At 42.3% G+C, this 27020-nt stretch overlaps 1 protein-coding gene across 12 annotated transcripts in view; it reads right to left on the minus strand.

The window, feature by feature from the left end:
• picalma (phosphatidylinositol binding clathrin assembly protein a) overlaps positions 1–27020 on the minus strand; it is a 78836-nt gene that overhangs the window by 47080 nt on the left and 4736 nt on the right. For all 12 annotated transcript variants that reach the window (XM_083926741.1, XM_083926739.1, XM_083926735.1 and 9 more), the window contains exons 4-7: positions 2398–2540; positions 2099–2174; positions 1877–1979; positions 1179–1272 (exon numbers count right to left, since the gene is read on the minus strand). In XM_083926741.1, coding sequence (XP_083782867.1) covers positions 1179–1272; positions 1877–1979; positions 2099–2174; positions 2398–2540 — 416 coding nt within the window. The remainder of the gene's footprint in view (positions 1–1178; positions 1273–1876; positions 1980–2098; positions 2175–2397; positions 2541–27020) is intronic.

Genomic DNA, 27020 nt, shown 5'->3' on the forward strand with positions numbered 1-27020 from the left:
GATCAATAAAGTATATCTATTCTATTCTACAGCAAAGTTATACGGATGGGGATGTTGAGCAACTCTTTAGAATTTTAATACAATTTCACGTGTAGGTGGCACTTAAAAATCAGAAATTTTTTGTTTTGGCAATTATTATTATTATTATTATCTCAGTCCTTCTTCTCTCTTTTGTCTCTTCTATACACAAACACACGTGTGCCCTACACCCTTAGTGGTTGATAAATGTTTTGTTAAATAAAGCAACGTCAAACCCTGCCATTGTTAAAAGGGGTGTACTGCAGGGATCGGTTTTGAAACCCTTGCCCTTTCTGGTCTATGTAAAAAAAAAAACTCAAATACTGTATGCAGATGACAGTCATATATTCCTGAGCACCCACCACAGAGATAGCCTTTTCAAATCTGTAGACAGATTTGAAAATCCTATTGGATTTGAAATTGCTTTCAAATCCCAGGCGAACAAAGGTTCCAACCCTCTTCATCAATACTCTTAATGGTGTCTCTCTTCAATCTATTGATAATTATAAGTACTTCAGGATTTGGTTGGAGAGAAGTCTTTTTTTTAAAACATAGCATTGTATATCTCACAAAGAAATGGGCTTTCTGCACAGGCTAAAGTCCTGTTTTCACCATTGAAAAACCATCAAGAAAACGCTTCTGGCCTTTTTCTGACTCAGATGGACTTTGGTGACACGATTTGTCAAACAAGCTGTATCACACAGCCCTGAGGTATGTCACTAATTCTAGTTATAGGACCCATCATTGTGCCTTATACAGCATGGTAGGATGGCTATCCCTTACCTTGCGTAGGGTACAACATTCTTACATTTCGTTTATAAGATTATTTAGGCAAATTTCTTACTTATTTAGCCAGAAGTGTTTATCTATCTAGCAAAATTATCTTAGGTCAAATAAACGGCTGTAGTTAAAAGTGCCTCTTATCAGTACAGAGGCTGGAATGATTTGCAGGCTAAGCTCAAACTTGGGACTTTTTATTTAGATGATTTTAAACTCAGAATAGAGGACTATCAAATACTACATTTCTTCCTTATAAATGAAAGACTATAATATGAAACAAATGAAGTCTGTTGGAGGCGATCATTGTAAAAACAAGTTCATTTTAAGTGTCAGCTATAGATTTTAGATGCCAACCAGTGCAGCAAATACAGAGCACTCACATTAAAATCGAGTAACACATCCATCTGATTTTGGATGATAGGGATGGTTTTGAGGAGTTTCTCTGTGTTCACGGTTCTCATCACTCCATCAGACCTGTGGAAAGCAAAGGAAAGAGAATGCTTTGACTAATCTGATCTAATACAGATATCTTGCAAATTGCTGCCACCGATGGAAATGGGTTTCCTAGTCATTATTTATTATAATAATGATTTTATACTGTTTTTGCCACAGCGTATCCTTATTGAGTAGAGTAATAACGATAGTTAGACTCCAATAGATGCTAAATAATCAGTAAAATAATGTCCAAAATGACTAAGCCCATCAGAGCATGAAAACAATTCACCAAGAACATTTAGTGATATAAAACATCTGCTATTTGAGAGTATTTTGGCTAAAAAATAATAAAGTAAAGCAAACACAGGAGCTTTTTTTCCTCTCATGGAGCTGAGGTAAAATGCTGCATATATCAGATGGGCTTACGTAACCTTTAAAAACACTGTCACAATTTACTTTGCAGGAAATACAACTAAAGAAATGATATATTTCAGTATCATTCAGCCTCGTCTGTCACAGGGCTGAAGGCTATACTTACCTGGGGTTTCAAGTTACTGGAACAAGAACATCAACATTAAGCTTTGTGGCTCAATAACACGTCTCGTAAATTACAATAAAAAGCTAAGAAGTGAAAGCTCCTCACCCTCTTTTCACTTTAGTGAAGTCAAAGGCGACTTGTCTGTACGACACAGCCTTCTCATTCAGGTAGCGGCTATTCCTTCTTATGAATGTTGACATATCGTAGCCTACAGTGAAAACAAAACAAGTGAGAGGGGATTGGATGAATGTCATGACAAAGCTGAATATTGGCTTAGTATACAAAGGTGCATTGCTGCAAAATGTGTAAAGTGTCGGTAATATATACCTTGCAGGCCACTTTTATCCAAAAAATTGCTGAGGTTGAATAGTGTGTTCCTTGAAGCCAGGTACTGTATGAATCTCTGAAAGAAAAACATCATATGAGGAACTCTATGTGCTTGCAAAAGAGGTGTTTACCACAAGTGAGGCTTTTGAACCAGTTAACTGTTGAGCAATGAACATTTAGTGCACTACTGTGTTATCAATGTACAGGTTTCAGATAATATAAGGCTATTAAACAACAATCCTTTATAATTAGCCCTCTAATTAAGCAAAGGTGGAGAACAGTTGCTGCTGAGTGCTGACCTCATTGCCGTAGACCATCAGATGGTGTGTGGCTGTGAGGGACTTGAACACAACCACCCAGCTGGTATTGGCAGCCCTCTCAAACAGCGTGTCAGCCAGCTGAGGGATGTTCACATTCATCTCATTTGTGCACTGAATCAAGTCTGAGGGAGGAGAAAGAGAGAGAGAGGGGGGAGGGGGTGATGATGAGCATTAAGGCAGGCAGTCCATGCAGGGAGCACACAAGTTTGCTTTAAGCAGAGATTTTTTCAGTGGCAGGTTGATTTGTTGAAGCGTGTTTTGTTCACTCATGATTGTGAGCGACAAATTAAAGTTGTACTCCATAAGATGTGACATATGTTGTTTGTAGCCGCCTCTTTGGCAGTAAGATGTAACTAAAGGTGAGCCTGTTCTTTCAGAGCCTCCATCTTGTCACGTTCATGGTCACTTTGTGTTGACTATTGTATTTTTAATTTTTTTGCTCTTTCGTAAACCTTATTTAAACACATTCACCTCTCTACTTCAGGTCCCCTATATGTTCCCCTCTTAAAGCCCCCCCCCCCCACACACACACACGCACGCACACGCACACATCTGTGAATAGCCCCTCTGCACACTCAGAATCAAAACATGATCATGCGCAGGAGGGAGGATGGGTGTCGGCTTTTCCCTGCAGAGAAGATAGCTAGTTGAATTCCTGAATAGAATCAATTGGGAGTTCACGACTGGTTAGTATCATGAACACCTCTCCACAAGTTTGTCCAAAACAGATGCATTCAAGTTGGCTCTAATAAGTTCCTCTATGTTTAACACAACACTGTCAATCTAGAAGACCCAAATCTCTAAAAAGCTATTAGCAAGCATGCAAGAAGGCTGGCTAGTAAGAACAGCTATAACAGAAACCAGACAATCTGCAATGAAGTCAGTGTAGTGATGAATCTAAAAAACCCTGACGGTTACTGAACAATGTAATCTGATTTCTACAGTAGCTCAACATGTTTCTGGAACAGCCTTCCGGAAGAGCTGAAAGCAACAGAGTACAATAAATACTCAAGACCTACCTTTTGAACCTGGCTTTTAATAAAGCTTGTTTTATTCATCCAATTACTGCAGTCCAACTTTTAATTGTACATTTATTGAGTTTGTATCTATTTTTCCTCTCTACTGATTTATGAACTAGAATGTGTACTTTTTATTATTATTACTTAATGTAGTCTCTGGTGTTTCCTCACTGTATATTGATCGCTTAAGACGAGTGTTTCCTCAGTCCTGTTTTTAATGACTGCTGTTATGTATGCATTTATGTATGTATGTATGTATGCATTTATGTATGTATGTTTGTTTGCATGTGTGTACCTACAGTGCCTTGCAAAAGTATTCACCCCCCTTGGCTTTTTACCTTTTTTGTTACATTACAGCCTTTAGTTTGATGTTTTTCAAATCTGAATTGTAAGTGATGGATTAGAACACAATAGTCCAAGTTGGTGAAGTGAAATGAGAAAAATATATACATAAAACTATTTATTAAAAAAAAAAGACTGAAAATTGGCATGTGCATATTTATTCACCCCCTTTGTTATGAAGCCCATAAAAAGCTCTGGTGCAACAAATTACCTTCAGAAGTCACATAATTATTCAAGATTCAAGAAGCTTTATTTATCCAGAGGGAAATTATTGTGCAAAAGTTTCAATACAAAGGTGGGAATGGATCAGAGTGACAATAAGCTAACAAAATCAGATCAAAATAAAGCTAACGTAAAATAAATCAAACAATAACTAAGTGTGACAGAGTGCAACAGACATTGTGGTTAAGCGTAGGTATATACAATATACAACAATACGCACTGTGCCGTTTAGCAGCATATTGAAATAAAATAAGTACAAACTAAATAAGTGATGAAGAGCAGAAGTGAAAACAGTGTTAGAAATGTAGCAGCATTTCCTACAGAACTAAGTTACAGTAAAGCACAGTAAAGTGTAGCAGCAGTAAGTTACATTGCCACTAAATAAAGTGATGTAGTGGTGATATAAAGTGACAGTGAAGTGTAGCAGCCTTTCTTACTGAAGTAAGTTACAGTAAAGTACAGTAAAGTATAGCAGCATTTCTTACTGAAGTAAGTGACAGTACAACTGAATAAAGTGATGCAGTGATGATAGAAAGTGACAAAGTGACATTTTCTCAGGATTCAGTGTCTCCACTGTTCCTTACCTGACCTGTAGATGAATTATAGAGTTTGATGGCCACCGGAAGAAAAGACTTCCTCCGGCGTTCAGTGTTACACCGGGGAAGAATGACTGAAAAAGACTGAAGGTGCTTCTGCTGGAGGTCAGTAGCTGGTGAAGAGGGTGAGTGTTGTTGTCCAGGATGCTGTGCAGTTTAGACAGTATCCTCCTCTCAGACACCGCCCCCAAAGAGTCCAGTTTGACCCCCAGGACGGAGCCAGCCTTCCTGAGGATCTTACTGATTCTCTTGGCGTCTGCTGCCCTCAGTCTGCTGCCCCAGCACACAACAGCAAAAAAGATGGCACTGGCTACCACCGACTGGTAGAACATCCTCAGCATGGTGTTACATACATTGAATGACCGGAGCCTCCTCAAGAAATAGAGACGACTCTGGCCCTTCTTGTAAACAGCCTCAGTGTTCTTGGACCAGTCCAGTTTGTTATCCAGGTATACTCCAAGGTATTTGTAAGCCTGGACAACATCCACAGTCACGCCGTTGATGTAGATGGGTGTGGGGGCTGATTTACTCCTGGGGAAAATCCACCACTAGCTCCTTAGTCTTGTTGGTGTTTAGAATCAGGTGATATGCTGCACACCAGTCGACAAAGGAGTCAAAAACACCCCTGTACTCCTCCTCCTTCCCCTCACTGACACAGCCAACAATTGCAGAATCGTCAGCAAACTTCTGCAGGTGGCAGGACTCAGAGAGGAGCTGAAAGTCTGAGGTGTACAGGGTGGACAGAAATGGGGAAAGAACGGTTCCTTGTGCAGCTCCAGTGCTGCTGACCACAGTGTCAGACACTTAGTCCTGCAGTTTGATATACTGTGGTCGACCCGTCAAGTAATCCGTAATCCAGGAAACCAGGGGAGGGTCCACCTGCATTGCCCTCAGAGGTTGAAGATGTACTGCAGGACTCCACACAGCTGGGTCGCACATGCTTTGAGGACCCGTCGGGACCTGCTGCCTTGCCTGGGCGGAGTCTGCACAGCGCCTTCCGCACCTGCTCTGCAGTTAAGGTCTGTCTGCTGTGTGCGTTGGTGGGGGTGGAGAGAGGTGATGGCGGGGGGGAGGGGACAGGTGGGGCATAATCAGGAAGGAATTGAGGGGGAGGGGGGGTGTCAGCAGGGCTGGAGGTTTGGAGGTGGATGGTTGTGGAGGAGCCGTGGGGGGGTGGTCCAGAGCCCTTTCATCAAATATATTCAGCTCATTGGCACGTTCAGTACCACCTCCTACTGTCTGGCTACCAGATGGTTTGTAGCTAGTGATGCTCCTCATGCCGCTCCACACGTCCTTTAAATTGTTCTGCTGGAGTTTGTGCTCCAGCTTCCTCCTGTAGGTTTCTTTGCCCTGTTGAATCCTCTCCTTAAGCTCCCTCTGGACCTGCCTCATCTGCTCTCTTCTTTCAAATTGATGTATCATGTTATGCAGTCCGTGAGATCATCAAGGTCCTCTCCATGTGAATCACAGAGCAAATCCCAATCTGTAAATTCAAAGCAGCCCTGTAAAGCTTCATCAGTCTCCTGTGACCATCTCCTCACAGTCCTGGTGGTCACAGGAAGCCGCTGGACTTGGGGCTTATACAGGGGCTGCAGGTGGATGAGGTTGTGGTCTGATCTTCCAAGAGGAGGAAGGGCAGTGGAGCTGTAAGCCTCCTTAACATTAGCATACAGCAGGTCCAGTGTGATGTGGTTGAAGTCCCCAGATATTGCAATGAATGCGTCTGGGTGCCGTGTCTGAAGGCCCGCGACGACGGTGTAAATGACATCACTCGTGCGCGCCGCGTTTGCAGTCGGAGGAATGTAAACAACCAGGACTATCACGTGTGAAAACTCCCTCTGCAGATAGTATGGCTGCGGACTCACGGCAAGCAGCTCAATATCCAGGCTGCAAACACGCTCCTTTACAGTAACGTGTCCAGGATGACACCACTTGTTGTTCATAAGAATAGCAAGTCCCCCACCTTTCCTCTTGCCACTCACGGTGATTCCTGTCTGCCCGAACAGTCTGAAAGCCGTCCACAGTTACGTTAGAGTCCGGGATGTCCTCGTGGAGCCACGTCTCCGTGAAACACAGCACACTGCTCACACGATACATCCACTGAGTCTTCATCAGGCCCGCCAGCTCGTCCATCTTGTTAGCCAGCGACCTTATGTTCCCCATGGTGATGGAAGGGAGAGATGGTTTATATGTCCTCTTCTTTTCCCGGTGTTTACGTCCAGCCTTACATCCCCTGTACTTTCTCCTCAGTTCTGTGGGGATTTCAGGCCCCGTTGGTGTTAGTGACAACAGCTGTTCGCGGGTGTAAACAATGGAGCCGCCGCAGTGTTGCGTCCAGACGGAGACGCGGTTGGCAAAAATAGTCCCAAGAATGAGACAAACGGACAAAAAACATGTAAGAAAGTTAACGAATATAGTTTGCTAAGGTTAGCACGACGACTTACAGGAAAAAGCACTAATAAAAAAGACAGTAAATAAGATAAAATAGCTAAAAAGTGCGGAAAGGAGAGAGCGCAACTGTTGCAGGCTGCCGCTTGACACAGCGCCGTAAGTGGAATGATGATAATTAGTGAAATAATATCCACCTGTGTGCAATCTAATTGTCACATGATCTGTCAGTGCATATACACACCTTTTTTGAAAGTCCCCAGAGGCAGCAACATCTGAGCAAAAGGCACCAAACCTGCAAAGAGACAGCCGCCCACCAAAACTCACAGACCGGGCAAGGAGGGCATTAATCAGAGAGGCAGCACAGAGACCCAAGGTAACCGTGGAGGAGCTGCAGAGTTCAACAGCAGAGACTGGAGTTTCTGTACATTGGACGACAATAAGCTGTATGCTCCATAGAGTTGAGCTTTATGGCAGAGTGGCCAGAAGAAAGCCATTACTTTCAGCAAAAAACAAAATGGCATGTTTTGAGTTTGTGAAAAGGCATGTGGGAGACTCCCAAAATGTATGGAGGAAGGTGCTCTGGTCTGATGAGACTAAAATTGAACGTTTACGGCCATCAAAGAAAATGCTATGTGTGGCGCAAACCCAACAAATCACATCACGCTCAGAACACCATCCCCACATTGAAACATGGTGGTGGTAGCATCATGCTGCGGGCACGTTTTTCAGCAGCCAGGACTGGGAAACTCGAAAGAGTTGAGGGAAAGATGGATGGTGCTAAATACAGAGATATTCTTGAGCAAATCTTGTACCACTCTGTAAGTGATTTAAGGCTAGGACAAAGGTTCACCTTCCAACAGGACAATGACCCCAAACACACTGCTAAGGCAACTTTTGAGTGGTTTAAGGGGAAACATGTAAATGTGTTGGAATGGCCTTGTGAAAGCCCAGACCTCAATCCGATAGAAAATCTGTGGTCAGACTTAAAGACTGCTGTTCACAAGCGCAAACCGTGCAACTTGAAGGAGGTGGAGCAGTTTTGCAAGGAAGAATGGGCAAAAATTCCAGTGGTAAGAGGAGGAAAACTCATAGACCTATCCAATGCAACTTGGAGCTGTGAAAAAGCTTCAGTAAATTAAATGATGCAAATCATAAAATGATCCATGTTAATTCCAGCTTGTAAGGCAACAAAACGTGAAAAATGCCAAGGGGGGTGAATACTTTTGCAAGGCACTGTATGTATGTATTGTTTTGGTTTTGTGTAAGGTTTAGGATTTCTGTACTGTGTGAAGCACTTTGTGTTACATTTCAAATGTATGAAAGGGGCTCTACAAATTAAGTCAGATTGATGGATTGATGTAATAAGATATATATATAATTTTTTTTTTTAAAACATCTACTCTATGTATGGTGTCATGAGAGAACTTTTGTTATGATTGTGCACTATAAGTACAGTAACTTGTCCTAGTTATCATACCCATCAGCAGACAATGTATATAAATATTTATAAGAATTTTATATCTGAAGGGAGATGAATGATATCCTGTAGGCCCTACGGATACCCCAAAATGTGAAATTAAGACTCACAAGTTCCATTTTTTATCCTTGTTGCATGTTTCTAATTCTGCTGTTGCATTAGCTCAAAATTAAAGTTAAGCTCAAACAGAGCTCCTAAATGGATAAAGGATTTCAATTAACATACTGTATACCATTAACAGTCACAACTTTCCAACAATCTCCCTCGCCAGAGCCGCATCAATGAAACAATGAGTTAACAGTTCATGTTAACTGCTGTGTATGAGGTGGCTGTGCTCCCTGAGTTTACATACGATTTCCATCCATGGGTGGTCTATGAATCCTCCTCAGTGTTTACTGAAAGCCACACAAAAGGATTTTAGCTTTTTACATACATAATTGGCCACCCAGACCTTTTCAACCGCAACTGAAATGGCTGTGGGGAGGACAAACTCACCACCAACTTTCTCTACTGGTGTAAGTCATAAACACCTGCAGGTCTTCCTCATCAGATATACAAGTTATAATACTCTCAAGTTAATGCGAAGTTAAGGCGTTGAAATGTGGCTGGTGCGTTCCACAAACCCAAATGGCATCACCTGATAAGAATAAAGTACAGAAGGAGTGATAAAAACTGCCACTTCTTGTTCTCGTTTGGACAAAGGGCACCTGTCAGTAGCCCTCCAGCAGATCAAATTTAGTGACATATCTGGCAGCACCCACCTGGTCTACACAATCCTCCATGCGAGGCAGTGGAAAGGAGTCTGGCTTTGTCACTTTGTTGACCTTCCTAAAATCTGAGCAAAACCTAGGTGTTCCATCACTCTTAGGCACGGCAAGGAGAAGTCAAGCTTGAAAACGAAGGCACAGCAATATTTTCAAGCATATATTTAACCTCAGCATCCAAATATTTACGCTTCTCAGGAAGAACTCTATAAAAATGCTGACGGATAGGCGGTGTCTCACCCACATCAATGTCATGTTCGGCCCAGTCAGTGCGGGATGGCACGTCACAAAAGGGTATTTCAAAATTGACCCTTCAAATTCCAGGGCGTGCTCTTCTGGCAAATGACCAATCAACCCGTTAAGATTCTTCAAGGTCTCAGAATTTTTCAACCAGCCCGACAGCACCCCCTCATCAGGCTCAAGAACACCATCAAGACACTCACCTAAAGCCACTCCCACTGTACCGACTACCAAAGCAGGACTCACTGCCACTGACCCCTTCTGGTCAGCAACGGATGCACTAGGAGAGTGAGCATAGTAGGGCTTAAGCAGATTCACATGAAAAAGTTTAACTAACTTCCTCCGAGCAGGGGTGGAAATTAAATAGTTCAGGTCTGAAACACGTTTTACCACTGTATAAGGTCCCATAAACTTGGCCTGGAAGGGTGAACTCACCAATGGACACAGAGCCAAAACTTGATCGCCCTCACTACACTTACGCAGCTCAGCACTGCGATCATACTGCTTCTTCATTTTAGCCTGGGATGTAGCCAACATTTGCTTTGCCAGCTCCCCAGCGGTGTATAGCCTATGCCGAAACCCATTGACATAGTCAATTAAGTTAGTGGGTGGATCTGACCCCTTCCATCCATCCTTAAACACAGACAGTGGAACCCGTACAGTATGCCCAAACACCAAATCATTTGGGATAAACCCTGTGCTTTCTTGCACTACCTCCCATGCAGCTAAAAGCAACCAGGGGAGCCCATCTTTCCGGTCACCATCAAGCAATACGCCCGCAAAAGTGATTTAAGTGTTTGATGAAAACGCTCCAGAGCGCCTTGGCTCTGAGCGTGATAAGCCGAAGTCTGGTTGAGCCCAATTCCCAGGAGTTTTAACAGTTGGCCCAACAGATGTGAGGAAAAATTCGATCCCTGGTCACTTTGGATCACTCTAGGGATACCAAAAACAGAAACAAACTGTGTCAGGGCCCTAACCACAGCTCTTGCTGGAATGGTACGCAAAGGATAAGCTGCTGGGTACCTAGTGCTCTGACACCAAATACTTACAACCAGACCTGGCCTTGGGCAACGGCCCCACACAATCAATGAGCAAGCACTCAAATGGTTGACTGATAGCTGAAATGGCTGCAGTGGAGCTGGTTTAATGACCTGATTTGGCTTTCCAGTTAGCTGACAAGTACTACAGGTTATTATGTGAAGAGAAACCTCCTTTTTAAGTCGTGGCCAGAAGAAATGACGCACAATCCTGTCATAGGTTTTATGGACACCCAGATGGCCAACTTTAACACCAAACCACAAAATTTGAATGGAACAACCACTTGAAAGATGGGATCCCCAACAAATTCCTCCACATGGGGCATCCACTTTCTCATTAAGATCCCATCCTGGAGAAAGTAATCGCTGGCAACACTTTTCAGCCCACAGGGTGTCAGCACAGACCCAAACAGCTCATCCCACGATCGCTCAGCTCTCTGTTCACTCTGCAGTTCACTGTGGGATACAGACAAAAGAAAATCAGGCAAAAATGGCAAAACAGTATCACTTCCCATCTGTCCCCTTGGACTCATCACAACTCATTGCCCGCGTAACTACACATGCTAAAACTTGCGGAAAGTGCACTGCACTTTCATCAGGATGTTCTGGCCCCGAAGGAGAGAGGGAGACTACTGGAAGGTGCCCTAACCTTTCAGGCTGTTTTTCCCCTGAAGGAGAAAGAGAGCCTGCTGGTGGTGGTGAACACTTAGCCCAAACCCGACTGCCTGCCAGATCGTTGCTCAGAATTATATCAACCCCCTCTATAGGCAATGCTGGTCTCGCACCCATCTGAATCTCACGCTGCCCCAATTCACAGTCCAAGTTCATCTTATGCACTGGGACAGGCACTACATCCAAGCCCATTCCTCGCATAAGGATCTTGTCACCAGTATCAGTCTTCTCAGAAAAAAAAAAAACAGATTCCAAAACATATGAATTAAAAGCACCTGTGTCCCGTAATATCTTAAAAGGCACTTGAGTGTCACCAACCAGTAATACAAACTCATCTGAAATGAAAGGCAAATAGGACTCGTTAATGGCACCAGTCAGACGAGATTTCCCCCAGTTACGTTGCCATGCCCCCACATCCACAGGGCCTGAAACACTCGCAGCCAGGGCAGCTGGTTTTACACGCCCACCTCCAGCATGCTGCTTTTTAGCTTTTAGCATTGGGCAGTCCGACTTCCAATGGCCTGTTTCACGGCAATAGTTAGACATCCTCTCTATTCTGAGGTGCTGCCCGGAACCCCTTACCTGAGGAAATGCCAAAACGAACAGGTGATCTACCACCCTCCTTTCGCCCAACAAGCTCCCTTCGAGGCTCACCAGGCCTGCCCTTATGAACAATCACATTCTCATCAGCCAGCCCTGCAACCTCAGCAGCAGTTGTAACCTTGCGCTCATTAAGATATGTGGCAACCCGACTGGGCAGAGTGTCTTTAAATTGCTCCAGGATGACCACCTCCGTCCTTAAAAGTTATCAACACTTGAGGCTACACACCAACGATTGAAATGATTAGTTAGCTCCCTTATGTGACTGATTAGCCCTCTTCTCCCATGTCCTAAAACGCTGACGATACGCCTCTGGGACCACCTCATACGCCTTCAGTACAGCAGCCTTGACTGACGTATGTGAGGTCACAGCCCAAAGACGCATACACCTCCTATGCTTTCCCTGTCAACACGTACTGCAGCTGCAATGTTTGTTCAGAGTCTGACCAGCCTCTTGCCTCTGCCAGCCGCTCAAACAAAGAATAAAACACATCCGGATCTTTTTCGTTGAATTTAGGCATGAGACGCAGTCTACTCACCACGTCAGGGGACTTTGATGGTGAAGATGAACCATCCCCCCCTTGCCAAACCTCTCCAGACAGTTTACCCTCTTTGACTAACCCCAGCCTAGTAGCCTGCAAGTCTATCTTCGCCAGCTCTGTCTCACGTCGCAAGCGTTCAATTGCAACTTGCTTCTCTATCTCCATCCTTTGTTTGTCCTTCGCATGAGCTAGCTGTAACAACAGCAATTGTTTTTGCTGCTCAAATGTTAAATTACCTGATGGAACCTTGAAGGACTGTGCTGCCTGTGGCTCACCAGACTCTCCCTGTTTAACCACCAGCACCCCTTTACCCATCAACTGCATCTTCACCAGACTTAACATTACCTTTATGTTTATCACTTTATGTTTATCACTTAGGCCACTCACATCAATGTCATAACTCTCAGCAACTTTCAACAGCTGGTTTTTAGTACAACCATCCCACAACTCCTCACACGGCGAAGCAACAAAATCCTCTATACCTGCCATAGTGAAATATAAATACACCAGGCCCAAAAGACAAAACAATGCCACTGGCAGAAGAAAACAACCAAACAGTGATTCAAAGGTCATCCAATGTAACAAAAGACATTACAAATGTCCCTGAGACTAATGTGAAGTCCCCCTCTAACTAAACTGCCTATCCAAAAACTAATCTAACTCACTATGCCTAGTCTTCATGCAGCTTAGCGGTGGGTTATTTAAACACTCAAACCGACAACTGAGTTGAGCCCCCAGCATGCTGTTTACTCACCTACTGGTTATGGATGTGTCCCCGAGACGACTGCTCCAACCGCCCACCACATAAAAATAACAAACTAAAACAAAAAAAAAATGAGCCGCAATTGACCACATTGCTCAACCTAACCAGGGAAACTCCACAAAAGCCAAGATCTATTACACTAGAAGACTATGCAATCACAGCTAACAGCCCACACCTGGCCACTCAGGCCAAAGCCTGAGGCTGCAGGACAAAAAGACTCCCCAAACTGAAACAACAATCCAACTAAACCAAACAACCAAATCAGCTCTCAAAAATGCATCTCCCATACGCAAAAAACTAAAAACAAACAAAACCCTACCCCCAACAAAGCAAAGTAGAACCGGACGAGCCCCCACTTGTCACAAACCGAGCCGCACGACCATGACAAAGCAAGGAGATGCACACATGGGACAATTAACTAATTATTTATTTAAGAAAAAGTAACTTAAAAAGTAACCTAAACTAATCATGGCGTGTGTAGTCAGTGGAATCAGTGGTGTAGGTGAGTGCATGAGTGGAGAAGTGTGTGTGTAATGTTGTAAGAAGGATGTACAGAAACCCAAACAAAAGCTGAACAAGGTGTCTCTGGGAGGAGAGCCACACTGACTGAGCTCCAGGAGAGAGTTAAAAGCACCCAGACTCTCACAGCCCAGGTGGTGCCAATGCTGCTGACGACCCTGCTGATGTCAGAGGGAGAGAGAGAGAGAGAGCGAGCAGGGAGGGTCGTCACACCTGGTACAAAAAAATTCACCCCCCTCAGTGTTGACGCAAATATGACCTAAACATACAGGCTGCTCTATTATGAAACCTGCCCCTAGTGGACACCCGCAGAATCGAAATTTTTGGCACTTCCTTATTGGTGGGGACATAGCAAAAGAGAAACGAATTGAGTGACTAACCCAAGGATTTATTAATATTATTGTTATATTACATATAGCATTAGCTAGGTAGTTTAACATCCAGGAGAAAAGAGCCAATTGCCTAACATCATCAGGCAGCAACCTGCTGCTGTGGTGAGCGTGCTAACATAAATAAATTAAACACACTTATACATGCCCACACATTCAGCTCATGCTAACTTTAGCTACAACCTCTTTGGACATATATATATATATATACATTGAGGCTACAAAATTTAGTACCTCACCAACTGGGGTTTAAGACTTTCTAAGATTTTTTTTAAAGGGCCTGTGCAAGTGGAAAAGTCGTACAGAGAGACAAGGTCAAATTAACTTCCTCTGGTTTCTTGTCCCATTCCTGTAAGCAAGTGACCTTCTGTGATCTGACTCACACTGATTTTCATTCCATGGTTGTGTATATCAGGGCCTGAATAGCATTTCAGTATTCTAATGTTAGCATTCAACTCAAAGCCTGGCTGAGAAACTACAGCTTCCACTGATCAATGTTGAACATTCTGACAATGCAGTGCAGAGTCTGAGATGTCCTTAAATGGTTAATATGCAAGAGCTGCCCCCTCTTCCTTGACTGGTCGACTAATCAGCCATTTGGGTCTCAGCTGACAAAGATTTCTTTGGTTAGTCATTTTTATGTTTTTTTAATGCTAAAGGACTTACTTCCAAGAATCTCATGAGCACATCTCTGTTAAACACAAGATTTAAAGTTGGACTCTGTAATATTTTCATGTATCTCATTTTCTTTTAAAGTTCCTATCTATCACAGTGAGTTAAAACAATGGTGATGATCGTATGACCCACTAATGAAAGCACTTGTTGCCTTTTTGCTGAGTATTTCAATATCTGTATCTGTGGAGACTTTCCCTCTCTATATGGAAATAAGCCTCCATGTTAGTGTCCTGCTGACAGACGTTGGTCTGTCGGCCCAGATCGTCACCAACGGTTATGCTGTGTTCACTTGTAATCGGAAATTCCAATTTCTGAGTCCGGCTTGTAGTAAGGGCAGAAGTGTAATAGGAACATGTGTCAGCGTAGATTTAAGAGGGGAACATATAGGGGACGGATGGACCAAACCTTACAATACCACCAGAAATCGTGGGGTCAGTGTTGGGCACTGTACACAAAGAGTGCCTTGAATATTAGGAGCAAGCAAGTCATTAAAAGCCCCGACTAACCTGAAATACTGAAAGCTACGTTCGCCCTCGGTTTCTCTCATCTGTAAAACCAATTAATGGAATTCTCCTAAGCGGATTATGTTATGATAAATCTGCCACTATAGGCCTAGTCTGCTGGGGGATAATACTTTTCCTGATACTCTGAGCTTCTCTCCTCTCCATCTCTATCATTCATGTCTCATCAATGCAGGTTACTAATTCAATTTCTTCCCCAAAGTTGTTTGTGCTCGCAGGTCTCTGCTGATCGTGGTGGTGCCTGCTGCCGTGGTCCTGCGCGATGCTTCCTGCTGCTATTATCACTATTACTCATATAAACTATCATTAGTTTTATAACTTATAACCTTTGTAGCCATAAAAACATCATCAGTAATATATCTCACTGTATCACAGCTGTTATTACCACTACTCATCATTGATCATATTTTCTACCATAATTATCATTATTAATTGTTATATTCTGTCACCTTAACTGTACTTGTTTCTACTATTCTACTATATTAACTGTCATAACATATAAGTCACATTCACATTACTATAGATACTGTTACTTTGTGGTTGCTTGCATCTCTGGGACTGTCTCTCTCTCTGTCTCTATCTGTTTGTCTTTTCTCTCTTTCTCTTTACTTCTCTTCCTCCCCAACCGGTCAAGACAGATGTTCGTCCTCCAAAGAGCTGGGTCTGTCCGGCTCGGTACTTGGAACTCCAGCTGAAAATGCTTGGGCCAAGCATCGCCAAACAGCTTACCGATCTCACAAAAGACAGAGGGCACAGTCCAAGATGTAGCATCATGTTTGACAAAGCTCCAGCCACAAACAAGAGCCATGTTTTCAGTGACAGAAAAACTGATTATTCACTCATCCCCTCATGAGAGACTTTAACTCCACGACCCCAGATCGACCTCGACATTTGTTCACCTGTAACCATGGCGCCCTGCCTGTAGCTCAAAGTAAGTGCATGGTGTCGCCGCGCACTTTCGTACTGTATCTATTCATGCAGTTTAACGACAACATAGTATTTTTGCAAGGTGGTGGGGATGGAGACAAATAGTGTTATTTTATGTGTGTGTGTGTGTGTGTGTGTGTGTGTGTGTGTGTGTGTGTGTGTGTGTGTGTGTGTGTGTGTGGAGAACTGTTCAATAATGTGTCTAAATAGTCTGAGATTATTTCCTAGTGATGTGCGTAGAATGATTTTGGAGCCAATAGAGTCGTGTGACAAATGTAGATGGTGCAGTGACTCAGGTTCAAATCTATTGCATTGTTATAGCGTTAATGTGAAGTTTAATTAATAGCGCATATTCATCTGAGAACTGATGACATCTGTGTGTTACAGACCCTGCTGGCTGTGTGAACTGAAGTGTATATTACAATAAAATAGTCAATCTCAATCTATTTATTTTTTTAAATATATTTTAAATAGGCCTATAGGCTCATAGGTTTTATATCCAAAAAAACAATTTTTTCACAGCACCCCCCGTTCAAAATAACTTCCAGCAGCCCTGGAGTATCATAAACTTGAGTCACAAATCTTATTTTCTGACATAATCCGTTTTGGATTATGTGAACCAGCGCGATGCTAAACTTGGGTTTTGACGTCAACCCTCTCAGCAGGAAACCGTTGGATTGCTTACTCCGGGTAGGGAATGAGTCCTTACCCCAAGTGAAGGAGAATCGGAGCAGCGGGGGCAGTATTGCAGTCACTTTACCGCACCGTTGTGACAAAAGAGAGCCCAGAAGGCAAAGCTCTTGATCTACCGGTAAATCTTCATTCCTACCCTCACCTATGGTCATGAAAGCTGGGTCATGACCGAAAGAACGAGGTCACAGGTACAAGCGGCCGATATAGGTTTTCTCAGGAGGGTGGCTGGAGTCTCCCTTAGAGATAGGGTGAGAAGTTCAGCCATCTGTGAGGAACTCGGAGTAGAGCCGCTTCTTCTTTGTGTTGAAATGAGCCAGTTGAGGTGGTTCCGGCAACCGGTTAAGGATGCGGCCTCTGGGAAGACCCAGGACCAGGTGGAGAGATTATATGTCCACACTGGCCTGGGAATGCCTCAGGATCCTACAGTAAGAGCTGGTTAATGTGGCCCGGGAAAGGGAAGTATATGGTCCCCTGCTAGAGCTGCTGCCCCCGGGACCGACCCCAGATAAGAGGTTGAAGATGAGTGAGTGATGTGTAATATATTTTTTGGTTGTCTTGATATAAGTTATCAACTCAGTCATTTTCATGGTGATATCTGAAGGTTATTTCTCCCCTATTCACATGACAAAAATAATCAATAGGTGTATGCATAGGGAATATTAGGGTCTTTTTAGAAACTTTTCAGGGCTTTTTCTCTTACTCAGGATATATTGAGGATACAAAATCAGTTGAGTTTGCTTCTGTTGCAATTTGTTCAATGTTAACCCCTACTTTGGCTTAAAATGACTGGACTACATTACTAGAGTTATAACACTGCTGCTTAAATCTGAAACAGAAATAGATTATGTGAAACCAACAAGCTATTCAGAACTCCAGTTCATCATGAATCTGAATCAGACTGAAGGCTGTGTGAATAGCATGATATAATATATCTGTTTGTTCTGCTGAATAAGTTCAAAGAGAGTCATCTCCCCAAAGGAAGAGCTTCACTTTGCAACAGTGATGGTTGTTAGAGACCATTGGCTTGTTTCTTCCACAGCTATAATTGGTTTTGCTGCTCTGTGTCCCTGCCTGGGTAGAGCTTCCTTGTGGTATTCAGAGAATGTGTCAAAAGTAACTGTTAGTGAAATGGCCATTGTGTGAGATGTATTTGAAACCCACCAATTTCCCTAAAATGTGTTTTAACTCAAACAGAACTGAAATTGTTGAAAGCCTAAACAAAATACATTCTCTTTGAAGGCTGCTTTTCTAAAAAATCATCATCCTTGTGCAATTATTTCCACAAACTGACTATATTACATCAGCTCTTGGCAAATACATTTAACTTCTTCTGTCAGCAAAATTCCTGACACAGTGTGCCAGATGAGACAAAAAGAACATCATTTCCTGCTTCTTTTCATATGTTGGCTGGGCCACTACAAGCCCACATTCAAATGTCATTACATGCACTGTAACAAGAAGCTTATAGAACCCACACACAAGCAGTGGGCTGGAATGGCCTGCATACATTTAAGCTGGCTAGCAGGCTCATTTTAGCTGTACATTTTTCATCATTGCAATTCACTGATACCAAATAGAGGCATATGATATTGTTGATTCAAGTCAAGTCAAGTCAAGTCACTTTTATTTATATAGCACATTTAAATACAACAGGAGTTGACCCAAAGCGCTTTACATTAGAAGAAATCAGGTTTGGGCAGGACAGTAGATAAAAGGAGCCCAAGAATACACAGGTCTTGACAAAACAATGCATAAAATAAGTAAAAAGAAAACAATATTAAGATCAGCAATCAGCATAGAATAAAAACAGGTGAAATAGAATCAAGCAAGAAAATAAAAGAAGTAAAAAAAAGTAAGAAGAAGGTTAAAAGCAATAGACTAAGTGAAATAAAAAATAAATTAAAAGAGAAAATAAAAATAATAAATAAAAAGGCAGTGGGGAATAAGGGAGGGTGTTAAGGGTTGTTAAAGGAAAAGTTATGTCTTTAAATTAGACTTAAAGCTGGCAAGGGTGGTAGAGGACTTAATATGGAGTGGAAGGGGATTCCACAGGTTTGGGCCAACAACAGAGAATGCCCGGTCACCTTTTGTTTTGAGACGTGTACGGGGCACAAGAGCTGTTTTATAGATGACCGGGTCGACCTGGGGGTGGAGTGTGGGGAGAGCATTTCTACAATATAAGGGGGGGCTAAGCCATTAAGAGCTTTAAAAACAAAAAGTAAAATCTTAAAATCAATTCTGAATTTGACAGGGAGCCAGTGCAACTGAGCCAGGACTGGTGTGATGTGCTCTCTCTTTTTAGTGCCGGTGAGCAATCTGGCTGCTGCATTCTGGACCATCTGTAGTTTGTGGATATTGGTTTGAGTAAGACCTGTATATAAAATATTGCAGTAATCAAGTCTAGAGGTAATAAAAGCATGTATGAGAATTTCAAGATCATTCTGGGTTAAAAGGGATTTAAGATTTGATATTACTCTAAGTTGATAAAAGCCACTTCTAACCACACTATTGATTTGTTTACTAACATTCAGAGAGCTATCCAGCATGACACCAAGATTCCTGACCACCGCATTCACATTATTGGAGAGGGGACCAAGAGCACTGCTGAGGCTGGTGACAGAGGGAGGGGGACCAAATATAATGACTTCTGTTTTGCTATTGTTGAGTTGTAAGAAATTGCATGCCATCCAAGATTTGATATCATTGAGGCAACTATAGAGTTTGTTTAATGTGCATGTGGTCTGAGGGGCAACTGGGAGGTAGATCTGGGTATCATCAGCATAGCAGTGGTACTGGATGCCATATTTGTGAAAGATGGAACTGAGGGGCAGCATGTAAAGAGAAAAGAGGAGTAGGCCGAGGATTGAACCTTGGGGGACCCCATATTTCTTGGTGGCAGAGGAAGAGGAGTGATGACCCAGTTTAACTGAAAAAGTCCTGTCTTTTAGGTAAGAGGTGAACCAGGTTAAAACAGTGCCCTCCAGCCCAACCCTATGTTCCAGCCTCTGCAGAAGGATGCCATGATCAATAGTGTCAAATGCAGCACTAAGATCTAATAAAACTAGAATGGCGCAGGAACCACAGTCAGTGCAAAGCAAGATGTCGTTGTATACTTTTAGTAAGGCAGATTCAGTACTGTGGATAGCTCTAAAACCAGATTGGAATTTATCTCATAAATTAAAACTGTTAAAATATGTTGTAAGTTGCTAGAAAACCACTTTCTCAAAAATTAGTAGTTTTGAGATAGGTCTGTAATTTTTTTAAGTCGCTTGAGTCAAGGGAAGGTTTTTTTATGAGAGGTTGCACAGTAGCATGCTTGAAAGTAGAGTGGACAACACCAGTGACTAGTGAGCTGTTTACTATAGCCACAATGAAAGGGCAGATAATGGAAAAGATATCTCGAAAGAGCTGGGAGGGAATGACGTCTGAGGGGCAGTGAGTGGGTTTCATCTGTGAGACTATCTGAGATAGCTCAGAGGAAGAAACTGGTGCAAAGTGCTGAAGATGGCAGCTAGTGGGAGGTTGAGGGTCTGCAGGGTCAAGAGGAGAACTAAGTATATTGGCTCTGATTGAGTCAATTTTTTGAATAAAAAAAGTTTAAAAGTTTTCACAAGCTTCAGTGGAGCTGTCAATAGTGTGAGCAGCAGGGTTTAAAATTAAGTAAATAGTTTTAAAAAGCACTTTGGGTCTATGAGCTTGCTTATTAATTATCTCAGCATAGTAATCAGTTTTTGACTTTTTAACAGCAAGCTGATAGCGGTTTAGGCTATCGCCCAGAAGATCGTAGGAGATTTGGAGCTTGTCCTTCTTCCATTTGCGTTCAGCTTGTCTGCAGACACGCCGGAGAGCACGGGTGGTGTCATTTAGCCAGGGTGAAACTACCTTGGCTTTTCTCCGTTTCAGAGGAGCAACCTGATTCAAAGTATCCATACAGGCTGAGTTAAAGAGAGAGGCCAAGTCATCAGCTTTTGAGCAGGTGGGAAACGAGACAGAAAGAATTGACTGGTGGGCTAGCCCAAAATGGTCAGAGAATTTTGACGCAGTAGCGGGGTTTAAGATCCGTGAGAGAGGGGGCGGCTGAGTGGGGGAGGGGGCAGGGCGAGCAAGAGTGCACTCAAACTCAATCAGGTGATGATCTGATACAGCAATATCAGAGATGGAGAGATTGGCCGCATCAAAACCGGAGGAGAGAACAAGGTCTAAGGTATGGCCTTTCTGATGGGTAGGACCAGACACTGACTGTGTTAGATTAAAAGATTCTAAAACATTGATGAACTCATTGACCATTGGTTTAGTTGGACAACATATGTGGATGTTAAAATCACCAACAATCAACAGTTTTTCTGATCGGGAGGCCATAGAGGAGAGAAGATCAGTAAACTCATTAATAAATAGACTAGTAGTTTTAGGGGGTCTGTATACCAGAGCACATAATATAGGAAGGTGAGCATTAAGCAGTAGTAATTGCACTTCAAATGAGGAATAAGCAGTTGTAGACAGAAAACGACATTTAAAAGTTATTATTGAATATTGAGGCTAGTCCACCTCCACGACCGGAGGCCCTGGGAGTGTTCAAGAAACCACAGTGGGGAGGACATAGCTCTCCAAGTGGAGTTAGATCATTAGCACTGAGCCATGTTTCTGTTATGAAAAGTACATCCAGTGACCTTGTGGTAAAAACGTCATTTAGGATAAATGTCTTATTGACTAGTGACCGGGCATTAAACAGGGCAAATTTAATAGGTGCGAGTAGCTCGGACGACGGAGACGACGTGAGACCCTCGTACTTCAGTGGACGGAGAAGGGTTGTGTTCGCTCCACGCGTCGGACGAGACTTGGCAGTCGGGGGTCGAGGAGACCAAAGCACCGGGATGAGCGTAGATGTAGGACTTCGACAGGCTTAACGTAGCGAATTGCCTGGAATCCAGAGAGATAACAACAAACAGACGTCTCCGATGAACAGCGGCATCTAGTTGCGCCAGCGTACGTCAACCGGAAACCTCTCAACGTAGTTTGAGAATGAAAGGAAAGGCCAATGGTCATGTGTCAAAACTTCTTGGATTTACTGTAACTACATGGAGTGGAAACTTAACTAGAATTAAACTAGAGGTGAAAGAGGGAAACAAGTCAGTACATGTGTTTGCAACCTGATGATATAGTCCTGAACAGAGAGGTTGATATCTAATGTAGCGCCCTACAGCAATAATGGCTGTATCTTCATGACCATATTAGCTCTGCCAACATCTCAGAGGTTGCTTAAATTGAAATTCTGGCGTAAAATCATGCCAGGGTCTATTTCGACGAAGCACCAACAGCATATTTGGAGAACCAAGAGTTTATTAAAAGAGTGTTTTAAAGACTTACCTACTGGCCCCTGTACCAGCTCCTCTCAGTATTAGCAAAGTCAATCCAAAGGGAAGGAGCCCATTGGTGCTTTGATCCTGTGTAGGGACTCTTCCCATGCTACTGCAGAGGTTTGGTGTTACTTTGAGCAATATTAGTGGTTAAAAAATACATCTTAATGCCCTCACCGTACTGCCCCGAGCTAATCATTGTTAGCCACATCTGGCTGTTACCTACCCTACCGGATTTCTCTGTTAAAAGTTGTTACATGAAAAAAACTGTCTCTATGGCTTATTTGATGTGTGCAAGTGTTGAAAAAGACCACGGATGATTTTACGCCAGAATTTCACTTCAAGTGATTTTGGCTGCAATTTCAACATGTAAAAGGTCTAGAAAACATGACCTACAACAATAAGTCGGCGTAAAGCGAGGCAGCTGGTAGAAGGTAAAAGTAGGGCTGGGCGATATGGCGATATAAGTTGGTGAAGGATCAGAATGTGTTGACGATCTGTGAAAGCAGAGTGATCGTAGTATCATCTGTAGGACAAATTCTATCCACTGCTGTTCTATGCTCTGCACAGACACATCAGGGTTTTTTTTCCTCAGCCAAATCACACTATTGGCTGGTCCGCCTCATTCACCGCCCTAAAGACACGCCGATCAACCAATCATAGAGAACTACAGGCAGTGACGAGTATGTCTCATCTGAAAATGAAAACAAAATGACCGTGTCCTAACAGCACACAAGCGCCTAACTGTCACGTCACATTGACCCTGTCTGTCCACATTCACAGAATGTGTGGAACAAGCTGTAAAACTATGAGTCCAGCCACACCGCAGCCAGCAGAGGAAACAGGGAGCTTTAGGGAGCTGTTTGTTAAATGCCCACTGTACTTGGCAAACTGATTCAAATCTGTTCAGAAAGGTTCTTTGGCCTAATTGCTTTGTTATATATTTTCTATTTTAGGGCCTAGTTTTTACAAAGAGAATACGTTGGTTGCACTGTTCAGTAACTTTCAAAATAATAAAAATCAATGACTTTTGAAAACCGTGATAAAATCGTGATCGGGATTTTACTGTAAACAAATTGTGATATGATATTTTTGCCATATTGCCCACCCTTAGGTATAAGGTCTGTGTCCATAAAAGATTTCCAGAAGGAGTAGCATGACAGGGTGGAGGATTTAAGTAGTTCAGTGCGGATGGCTGCATTATCAGATGGAGCTGACTGACAGTTCACTGAGAACATGAGAAAGGAAGTGATGAGTAAACTCTTTCGCAAAGAGGATATAGTGCAACTGTGCAATGTATTTGAAATAATCACATGGTTAAATCCAAAAGCTGCAATTGCAGGTTCAAAATCTCTCAGTTAAAAGAAGGAAGCAGCTCAATTTCCAAAATCAATTCAATTCAATTCAATTTTATATAAAATGCCAAATCATAACAAAAGTTATCTCAGGACACTTTACAGAGTAGGTATAGACCACACTCTAGAACTTATTTATGATTTACATAGACCCAACAATTCCCCCATAGAGTACGGTAGCAACGAAAACCTTCCCTATAACAGGCAGGAACGTCGGACAGACCCAGCTCTGTGGAGGGCGGACATCTTTCTGCACCGGTTGGGGAGGAAGAAAAGTAGAGAGAAAGGGAGAGAAGACAGACAGATAGACAGAGAGACAAAGACAGACACAAAGACAGAGAGAGAAGATCAAGATGCTCAAAGCTGCAAGCAGCAATGCGCAGGGTTTAGACTTCACAAAGAACAGCAGAGCCCCTTCAGCTGATTTAACTCGGGCCAAAGGAGTGAAAGTGGGCATGTCTTTAAAAAGGGAAGACTAGTGGGTACCCATTTTGATTCAGATATCTTGGGATCCGAGGTCAAGAGACCCCTTTGAAAATGGCCTTGCTAATTTTTCCCTTGACAGAGTAGCAAACTTCCTGACAAACTAGAATGACATGTTTGGTACCAATGGATTCCTTAGGTCATCTTGTATCTTCTAGTGGTAAAATGGAGCCCACTACAGCCTCTTAAAGAAAGTAATATCAGACATGATTTTCAACGCCCATGCGGGTCTCAGAGGTTTACTTATAAATTTATAGTGTTTTGAGAATTGATACAGTGGCTGCAAAGGCAGCAAAATTGCATAGTAAATTCAAAATGGCTGACTTCCTATTGGGTTTGGGGTATACCCCTGAGAGGCTTTTTAACGTCTTAAAATGTTACATGGCTACCAAATTTTACAAATTTCATGTCTACAAAGAAATTTAAAGGGTGGCCTCTTTTACCTTGAAAATATTAAGCCATTTTTTCACACCAGAACACAAGGCCGATAAAAAAATATTTATAATGTTAGTTCTGATGCATGTGCCACATTTGTTTAGTTTGAGCACCTTTAGCTCCTCAAAAAGTCAATTAATTCCGTAAAAAAAAACGTTTAAATAATAATCCCTTTGACAAATAGACAAATTTGCCAAGGAGTCAAAAGCTGCGGTGACGTGGACATTTAAGGAAAAACATTCGGATTAGAGCAGCCCCCTTGAACATTAAGTACATTTTATGTAATTGTATTTTCTGAATAGTGTCAGATCCCAACAGGTATCATTTAAGGATCCCTTTCCTATAGAACAGCTCAATACCCTGTCCTTTTATTAAACAAACTAAACAGCCTTATGTTGTTTATCTTATTTACACAACAGCATGTAAATTCTCTCACCACATGGTTGCGTGTTTATTACTCAGAAAACTCAGACAGCATTGGGGATTCACTTGTTCAAAGATCGTTTGTTAAATTGTTTGGGAAGAGGCTACACTCCTTAGGGGGAAAACGAAACTGAAATTTATCAGAGATCCTTTATTATTTAGTTTAAGAAGATGATTCACTCCTACAAAAAACAACTAAAACAGAATTAAACAAACTGTAATTCTTTCTTTATTTGTTGATTTTTGATTTAACTTTGTTCTGTTTCTGGAGAACATTATTTGAACCTTTTGGACAATTATTTAAAATACATTTTCTGATGCTGAGTGTAGCCGCTACAGTGCGCCGGAAACACATGAAAACCATGATTACTTTAATTTTTTTTTGTTTTTTGAGAAAATTCTACACTTTAACAACGTTGGTTCGAGCTTGCCGAAATGTTTGAAGCATTTCCTGCAATTACACTGCTTGTAATCAGCAGTTTAATTGCAAGGAAATGCATCAGAAGTATAGCAGCAAATCTCACATCTGATCAGCTCAGTTCCAGTGTTCTGGAAAGGGGCTGGGTTATATAATAACTTCCGGTTGGCTGTTTATACTTGGCAATCCAAGGCTTGTTTTTGGAACAAGAGGAACACTTCCTGCTTCAGGAAACCTACGATCAAGTTACTTTGACCATGATGTAGACTTAAGCTCACATCAAGCCCCTGACAACTATAGACTACGCCACCCGTGCAAAGGTCAGACACTGTGTGATTTCATTAGAGAGCTAACAGGAGACAGGCTAGAGGTGTAACCACAGGGTAAGGGTTACCGATTACCTGCTTTAGGCATTTAGGCATTTGCAGAGTACTTGTTAGTTATCATTTTGTGAGGAAGCATTCTGTGTTGAAAAATACTGTAGTTAATAGCATAAACATGGCACCTCAAATGAACAACAAAACTGGAAGCATAAACACAAGAAAAGCTGTATCATAGCCTACTAAACAAACTGTGCCGAACATAATATTTAACCTTGTAATATAGGCTAGCCTACATCTGGAAAGAACAGTGGAAGAGTCAAATGGCTTGAACACAATTCTACTGCCAAAAACTGCATGTGATTATCACAAAGTGTCTGTTGTGGGAAGTGTCGGGAGTTTAGAACCCATTTTCATTCACATATCTTGCGGTTAGAGGTCAAGGGGCCACTTTGAAAATGACCATGCCTCTTAAAGACAATAATGTCGGCAATATTGCCAGCACCCCACGGGTTAATTAAAAATTGATACAGCTTTTGAGACTTGATACAGTATCATAAAATATAATATCGCAAATTCATGATACTCAGGTCTATCGATATTTTCTCACACCCTAAAAGTCAGCAATGCGCTTCGTTGGTCCTGAAAGTTACAACTGCCATGACATAGTTGCGTCCCCTAACAATGCTAGAGTAGGCCTATGCATAATTTGCTTACAGCTAACTTTCTGGGACCTGGCTATTTCTAAGAGTTTATTCATTCCAAAAGTTACATCGTTGATACTTGAAATGTTTGAGTGTGCTAAAATGTAACATTTATGGTCTCTCTCATCTGTTCTTTAATGTACTGTAGCAAGGGACGTGGAGCAAGCTGTATCCAGGATGCCGCTCAGCAGTGTTAACAGTTATTAAGGGTTCGCTCTACTACACAGTAGACCATGCATACATGCCAAGAGTTCATCAGTGCGCAGACTTCTGTCTGGTGCCCTCTTAAAGGCTTAATTTCACTTCCCACATACTAAACTGAGAACAATAAAAAAGGAGATTAGCAATCATGAAGCATTCTCAATTTTTATCTCTTTCTCAAGTCAGTCTGCAAAGCCTTGAAGCCTCGCTCGAACACCGTGTGCTTGTTTATTCACAGATTCCTTGGTTTAAAGTTAGATATATCCACTAAACTGGGAAGGGTGGTAGGAGGGAAAGAAATAATAAAATCTGTTAAAAGAGCAGACTAGCCAAAAAGCATTTGAGGTAGCCTCTCTGATCACCATAATTGTACATCAGATTGAAGAGCAGGTGACACCAATGTCAATCAACACAGGTCAGGGATTCCTGCAGCACTTTACAGCTTTGACGGCTGCCTAAGCAACACATGCCTTGCGCCTTAACTAAAGACTTCCAAAAAAATAGATAAATAAACAAAATG

Source organism: Echiichthys vipera (genome assembly GCF_963691815.1).
Source record: "Echiichthys vipera genome assembly, chromosome: 14".
NCBI classification, from domain to species: Eukaryota; Metazoa; Chordata; class Actinopteri; order Perciformes; family Trachinidae; genus Echiichthys; species Echiichthys vipera.